Source organism: Euprymna scolopes, chromosome 2 (genome assembly GCF_053919585.1).
Source record: "Euprymna scolopes isolate OS-2025 chromosome 2, ASM5391958v1, whole genome shotgun sequence".
NCBI lineage: Eukaryota > Metazoa > Mollusca > Cephalopoda > Sepiida > Sepiolidae > Euprymna > Euprymna scolopes.
The window spans coordinates 20,444,378-20,452,610 of NC_136483.1; the positions used below are offsets into that span (position 1 = coordinate 20,444,378).

The 8,233-nt window shown below is 29.9% G+C and overlaps 1 protein-coding gene across 1 annotated transcript in view; it reads left to right on the top strand.

Moving 5' to 3' along the window:
- The window catches only part of LOC145289565 (uncharacterized), a 2,331-nt gene extending 1,384 nt beyond the window's left edge, over window positions 1-947 (top strand). The window contains exon 1 of the mRNA XM_080136422.1: window positions 1-947. This exon is cut by the window's left edge and continues 1,384 nt beyond it. Coding sequence (XP_079992548.1) covers window positions 1-625 — 625 coding nt within the window. The 3' untranslated portion in view covers window positions 626-947.
- Window positions 948-8,233: the final 7,286 nt, after the last annotated feature.

Consider the following 8,233-nt stretch of genomic DNA (forward strand, 5'->3'; position numbering starts at 1 on the left):
CAACCTGCTGTCGAAAGTGGTCGATTATCAGAAATCACAATCGCCGGACAGTGACTATTCGCCTGGCGGAGAAGAGAAAGAGATCGGAAAGCATGACGTCAGCAGCATCACAAGGACAGAAGGAACCGTGGCGGATTTTGAAGAAGACGAAGATGAAGAAGACGACGATGACGATGATGAAGAAATGATAGAAAACGTCGAAATCCCGTCAGCATCCAACACCTTACTGACAACGCCAGCGACGCCAACGACCAATATCAGTGCGACCGGAATGACCAACAACACGGTAGCACCCCTGTTGGCGGCTGTTGGGCGGGTTCATGCAATTCGAGAACCACTCCGTCACTCCTCGCTCCCTTATTATCCGCATCACCGGCAACACCATCACTATCATCACCAGCATCATCATCATCATCATCATCATCATGAACACAGCGATGGCGGTACACAATTGCTACGTATCGTTGGGAAGAACACAAGGGTTATTAACGTGAATCATCGATCAGGGATCGATGATATGACAAAGCTGGAAAAGGACTGCACAGTTTTAACGCCACAGGAGGAGCCGTCGCCAGCTTCTACCTATTATGAGGACGATACAAGCGGGGACGAATCGTCAATGTGAAAGTAAAAATACAAAAGCAAATAAATAAATAAATTAACAGTTGCACAAGAGATGAGAGACGAATGTACGTTCGTTTCTTCAATATTACTTTGTGTCCTTTCAAATTTTGTATATATACATCTTTTTTTTTATCTCTGAAGATTTCTTGGACTGTAAAATTCAAACCGCGTTTGATTGTATAATCTTTCGAGATAAAAAAGATTGTCAAAATAAAATAAACAGTGTACTTGACACTATTCCTGGTCCGGTTAGAACACACACACACACACACACACACACACACACACACATATATATATATATATATATATATATATATATATATATATATATATATATAATGCAAAATATATTGGACACTATGGAAAATTTGAAAATGTAACGGACAAGAAAATCTTTCATATGAAATAAACTTTATTTAATTGACGTTTTGGTACCATTTATACCATCTTCAGACATGCCAAATTCAAAATAACACATTTGTTGTCTACTTAATATCTCAACCTGATACGCTGCGTAGACAAACTTGCAAATAATGTAAATATAAAAAAATTGTCAACGAGATATTTGAGTTACTTGCATTGTGTCGGCTTTCAATCACTGTGAACACGGTAGGTGAAGTCGAAACTAACGTAAAATTATCAGTATTGAAAAGTACATGGTCAACTCCTATTCATGTCTAAAATTTTGATGTTTGGGGATTTTCTATGTTCCTAAACATGTAGATAATTAGATAAAAGAAATTCACTAAAACAATAAGCTATTAAATCTATTTAGTAGGAATAGAATTAAAGTTAATTATTGCCGTTTGGAGAAATATGATCAATATAAATAAACACAATAAAAATAATAAGCAATACTCTCAATAATAATAATTAGCAATACTCTCAATAAAAATAATAATTAGCAATACTCTCAATAATAATAATAATTAGCAATACTCTCAATAATAATAATTAGAAATACTTTCAATAATAATAATTAGCAATACTCTCAATAAGAATAATAATTAGTAATACTTTCAATAATAATAATAATTAGCAATACTCTCAATAATAATAATTAGCAATACTCTCAATAATAATAATAATTAGCAATACTCTCAATAAAAATAATTAGCAATACTCTCAATAATAATAATTAGCAATACTCTAAATAAAAATAATTAGCAATACTCTAAATAATATTAATAATTAGTAATACTCTCAATAAAAATAATTAGCAATACTCTCAATAATAATAATTAGTAATACTTTCAATAATAATAATTAGCAATACTCTCAATAAAAATAATTAGCAATACTCTCAATAAAAATAATTAGCAATACTCTCAATAGAAATAATTAGCAATACTTTCAATAAAAATAATTAGCAATACTTTCAATTATAATAATTAGCAATACTTTCAATAAAAATAATTAGCAATACTTTCAATAAAAATAATAAGCAATACTCTGAATAATAATAATTAGCAATACTTTCAATAAAAATAATTAGCAATACTCTCAATAATAATAATTAGCAACACTTTCAATAATAATAATTAGCAATACTCTCAATAAAAAATAATTCGCAATACTCTCAATAGAAATAATTAGCAATACTCTCAATAAAAATAATTAGCAATACTTTCAATAAAAATAATTAGCAATACTTTCAATAGAAATAATTAGCAATACTCTCAATAATAATAATTAGCAATACTTTCAATAATAATAATTAGCAATACTCTCAATAAAAAATAATTCGCAATACTCTCAATAGAAATAATTAGCAATACTCTCAATAAAAATAATTAGCAATACTTTCAATAATAATAATAATTAGCAATACTTTCAATAATAATAATTAGCAATACTCTCAATAAAAATAATTAGCAATACTCTCAATAAAAATAATTAGCAATACTTTCAATAAAAATAATTAGCAATACTTTCAATAGAAATAATTAGCAATACTCTCAATAATAATAATTAGCAATACTCTCAATAATAATAATAAGCAATACTCTCAATAATAATAATTAGCAATACTCTCAATAATAATAATAATTAGCAATATTCTCAATAAAAATAATTAGCAATACTCTCAATAATAATAATTAGCAATACTCTCAATAATAATAATTAGCAATACTCTAAATAATATTAATAATTAGAGATACTCTCAATAAAAATAATTAGCAATACTCTCAATAATAATAATTAGTAATACTCTCAATAAAAAATAATTAGCAATACTTTGAATAATAATAATTAGCAATACTCTCAATAAAAATAATTAGCAATACTCTCAATAAAAATAATTAGCAATACTCTCAATAAAAATAATTAGCAATACTTTCAATAAAAAATAATTAGCAATACTCTCAATAAAAATAATTAGCAATACTCTCAATAAAAATAATTAGCAATACTCTCAATAATAATAATTAGCAATACTCTCAATAAAAATAATTATCAATACTCTCAATAATAACAATTAGAGATACTCTCAATAATAATAATTAGCAATACTCCCAATAATAGTCATACCAATGCTATTAATTCAGAATATCAACTTGTTAAAATAAAAGTAATTACTCACTAATTAATAGATGTTTAACAGCTTAAATTCGAAAAAAAGACAATAAATAATAATAATATTTACAATGAACAAAAATAAAAAGTAAATAAAATCCCCTTATGATGGCGTTTGGAAGTGAGAACTGCAAAAAGAACATCACATTATCAAAATATATATAGAAAACAAAATGCATATTAGTTACAATATCAATAGCTAAATGAGATAATTAATTAAAAACACGCATAGTAGGAACTATAAACTATATTTTAGATGAAAAGCTAAATTTATTTATTCAATCAAAATTAAGAAATTATACATAATTGCAGACATAAAATTCTGGCTTTGTAATTTAAGCTCGAATTAATAATGTCCTTTAGTTTACAAATAATTAATAATTATATACAAATAAAAATGGTAAAAATTAATAAAAAATAATTTCATTTAGTGTTAAAAACAGTCAGGACAAAACATTCATAAATATATAAATTAAAACAAAAATTAAGAAAATAAATAAACAAACATGACCAGATAGAACCTTCTTATCTGGTTTTATCTTATTATCAAAACAGACTCTATAAACCATGTAACTGCAGCAAAGATTAAAGCTAAATGCATTTTATTATCCATATATAAACACACACACACACACACACACACACACACACACACACACACACACACACATATATATATATATATATATATATATATATATATAATTCCAGGTTAATGTTTTCAGAGGTAAAGTAACTAATTAAGTTTTTACGAGGTAAATACAATATATAATGATTCTATCTATCTATCGCGTATCGCTGTAGTTTACTAGATGTAAATCCAATGAAACTCCGGTATTTATCAAAAAGTGCTCAATGATAATCAGAGCGTTATTATAATATAATTATTCATTTATACACAGATTATTGGCTAAATATGTGCGTACATGTTTCTGTTACGATTTCTTTAGCAATTTAGTATCATTAGACCAAATCTTACAATGAAACCAGATTTTAGTAATCTCTTTATACAAAATCTTTTTATTATTTGGAAAGGCAGGGAGAAATGGAAAATGAAGTAAAAGCAATAAAGACAGAATAGAAAAAAAGAAAGGAGAGAAATAAGCAGGGGTAGCAAAAAAAGATAGGTGACCTGCTTTGATATTACTTTGGACCTTAGACTTCGCTGAAAGTATACATTTTCCCGATATGTTAAAGGCAAAAAAAAAAAAAAAACTATTTTTAAGGAAAGTCAACAGTGAGATACAACATAATCATACAAGCAATCATTTACGATTATCAGACGCCTTTAATTACTTGTAGCCCCGGAAAGAAATTATTTTCTCCATAACTCCTGAACTCTGGCCCAGTTTAGTGCTACTAATCCAGCACTGATAATGGTGTATATTTAAATGAACGATGTTAAGACTAGGATAGATTAAGACTATCGAAAGGAAACGGATACGCGATTATCACTACAGTTTTATGTATTACTAGCGTTGCCCGGTTGTAAAATAAGCTTGAATATGATATTTTAATTTATGCAGATTTCGTATTTATTATTTTAGAGTTCATTCTTTATTGATTATTATATTGTACATAATATCTAGTAGTGATTTCAAGACTACAAAATGAGCTGGGTGCCATCAGCTAGAATCGAAACAAAAGCATTCGCCAGTCTTAGTCCTTATAGCTATCGTCAGACGGATAAGAACTAGTTAAAAATGGACCGACTTTAATGTATAAACGGATATTTGCGTATGCGTACAAGAGCACTTTAAGTCTACTTGCGCCCGTCAAGATTTTTTTTTTCACTTTTAACCCTTTAGTAGCTATATTTACACATAAAAAAAAACCATAAAAGAAAGATCGATAAAAATTCGATCATTTGACTCGCATCACGGCGCTTTGCGACCTTGAATATCGGAGACAGACATACACACATAGTGAGTTTTATAAATTAGATTAAACTGGGTTAGTATTCAGCAGAAATAGAAGAAAATAATGGGTTATTTTTACAATCCGTAACTATAAAAATTCTAGTATACAAACTTCGTACAAAAATAAAGGGGGGAAATACAAGCTGCGCCGGTGTACGCACTTATTTCTACGCTACATCACGTGATCACAAACAGTTCTCACTTTTTATTATCATCAATGTTTCTGATTATTAAAAATACATAACAACTGAAGAGAAACATATTTTTACTCTTTCACTATGACGTGCGAACTAATATAAGGTGATAGTCAGTAAAAATTACACAGCGTTGAATATATAAATATACAAACAATAAATTTTGCTATAGTTTTTATTATTTTCGTTTTTAGTGCCATGGGAATGATTGACGAACATATCAAACAAATTGTTTTTATTGAATACCTTTCATCCTTTCCTAAGCATTTAGACTCATAGTAAAATATATATATGTCGCCATTTTGTTTTGTTTTTTAAATACATACTATGTATGCAACAAAAATTCCGTGTTTCTATGCCGTGCCAAAACAAAAATTGGTTATGATGTCAAACTCATTCATTTTCATGTATTATTATTATTATTATTATTATTATTATTATTATTAATATTATTATTATTATTATTATTATTATTATTATTATTATTATTATTATTATTATTATTTGTCCTTGAAATTCCAGATATCAAAATAATTGATCTTCGCAAGAAATAATAAAAATCAACTTTAAAAAAATCCCAGAGTTGTTATTTTATTTTTTATTTCTATTCATTTGTTTTCAAAATTCTCATTAATTGAAAATATTTCCTGTGATTATTTCTATTAAGAAAGTTACATATTACTCTAGGCGGATTTTGTTTGTTTTTGTTATATTTGTATATCTGTTTGTCTTTTGTGTAACACAACGAGTTGTCTATCTTTATGGCAGGCATTAGATAGTCGAAAAAAAAAAAAGACGACTACCGGAAGTTGATGTCGAACACTAAAAAAGTTGCAAGGGAGATAACTCATACATTCGTATTATCCTCTTATGACAAGTTGCATGGATGTAAATTTGCTATATAAAGGATATAACAAAGGGAGTCAGTTAGAGGACGCGAGACGAAGACAAGAGGGTGTGTAATTACATAGAGGAGAGCTGCAAATATGCTCGCCATTAAGTTGGATTATGTTGGTCGATCTCTGTCGACCCTCTCTCTCCATCCATCTATGTTTCATATATATTTCCCATTCTCTGACACAGAAAACTAAAATACCCAGAGACACAAACCAACAATTCATTCGTCAAAGATGAAGCACATTATCCGTACATACTGAAGCAACACTATCAAAAACATCGATCTCTCATAAAACAATAGTGACTGTCATAAAACATATTCCGCTGTTTTTTTTTATTTTTATTTTTTTTTTTACTTATCCCAAACGAGACACAGTGCCACTTGGCAATAAGGGGGCTACTATTTAGGATCAAATCTACAGGGACACTATATAGGTAGTTGAGCAGCAAAATGTCTGTTCACATTACATTTAAACTTCTGCATATAAGTACAATCACGAAAGTAGGAAACCGGGAGGAAATATTAGAGTCTAGCAGTTCGAAGAAAGAAACTAGCCCTTCTGACATCTAGAGATCTCTACAGTGTAGATGTTTGATTTTGCTTGTTATTTTTGTTTGTTTTTACATAGGCATCACCACTTATCAAGGTCCAGGGTCTACTTGAGGATAAGGGTTAAAGAGTGTATAGTAGTAAATTGGACAATATAGTAAATGTCAGTAATGGAAATTTGGTAAATTTGTTAACTTAAGGGGAACGGCTTATCAAGAACTTGTTTACATTGGACTTGAAGACAACCATAGTGTAGTCAGGTGGAAAGCAGGTAAACGGAAGACAGTTCCACAGGCGTGCAGTTCTAAGAAATAAGCTTTGTTCATGGAATCTACGTTTAGGTTTAGGCACAGTTAAAGCGTGGGGGGAATTATTGATAGTGTTTTCAGCTAGACGAGTGTTTCTTGTGAAATTGAAGCCCAGTCAAGCACTTGTCATGAAAATAACGATAAAGCAAAGAAAAACTCGCTATATCTCTTCTGTGAGATAGAAGTTGCAGGGAAGAAAAAAGGACATCTCCTATGAGGCTACGAATTCTATTTTGAACTCTGTCAAGGCAGGATAAGCCCTTTCTAGCAGTTCCTGCCCAGATGTGGCAACAATACTTCATCCTTAGACGAACTTGGCTCTCATATAGATAGAGAATTGCATCAGCAGTGAGATATCTGCTGGATCGATAAAAGGATCCCACCATTTTTCCAGCGGCTTTGGCAACAGATTTGATGTATGTGTTCCATTTAAATTAGGAGTAAAGGTCAAGCTCAGAAGCTTGTTTTCGGGTTAGTCGAAAGAGTGCAAGTGCTTTCAGTTTGTTAGATCACATTTCATTAAAATACTTGTAAAACGGGTACAGGAATACAATATTACGATAATGAGTCATCCGTTGAGTTTTATTAGTAGTACGGGGCCCATTAGATTGAAGACTATTTTCTGAACCCTAATGATATTCACATATCATCCAAGAGCAAGAGACTAGTAGCAGATGCACCAGTGCAGAAGTGACAACAATACCACATTCACGGGCTAATGCTTGTTTTGAAGAGATATAGGATACTCTCAGATGTTTGTCTATTTGTTCTTTTGTCTGTATATTATGTTACCTATGTCGGACCCTCATCAGCCTCTGTTCATGCCTTCTCCGCAAGGAAAATGACGTATATATTATTATTTTATTATTATCTCTACAGTTATATGCAAGTAACTTTGTGTGTGCGTGTGTGTGAGTTCCTTCCTCATAGGTTCCGAAACGGCTGAGCCTATCTTTAGCATATTTCACACAAAACTCATTTATATGTCTGGCAGTGTTCTTAGATATGTTTTGTGCATAAATTCATCCGATGTGTATCAAAAATCGGAAAAAATAACGACCCTAAAATAATGTTTCTTATGGACAAAAAATAATTTTTACAGGGGAATATTTTACGTTACATCGGCCAAAAGAGATAATAATATCTCAGCAAATCATTTTT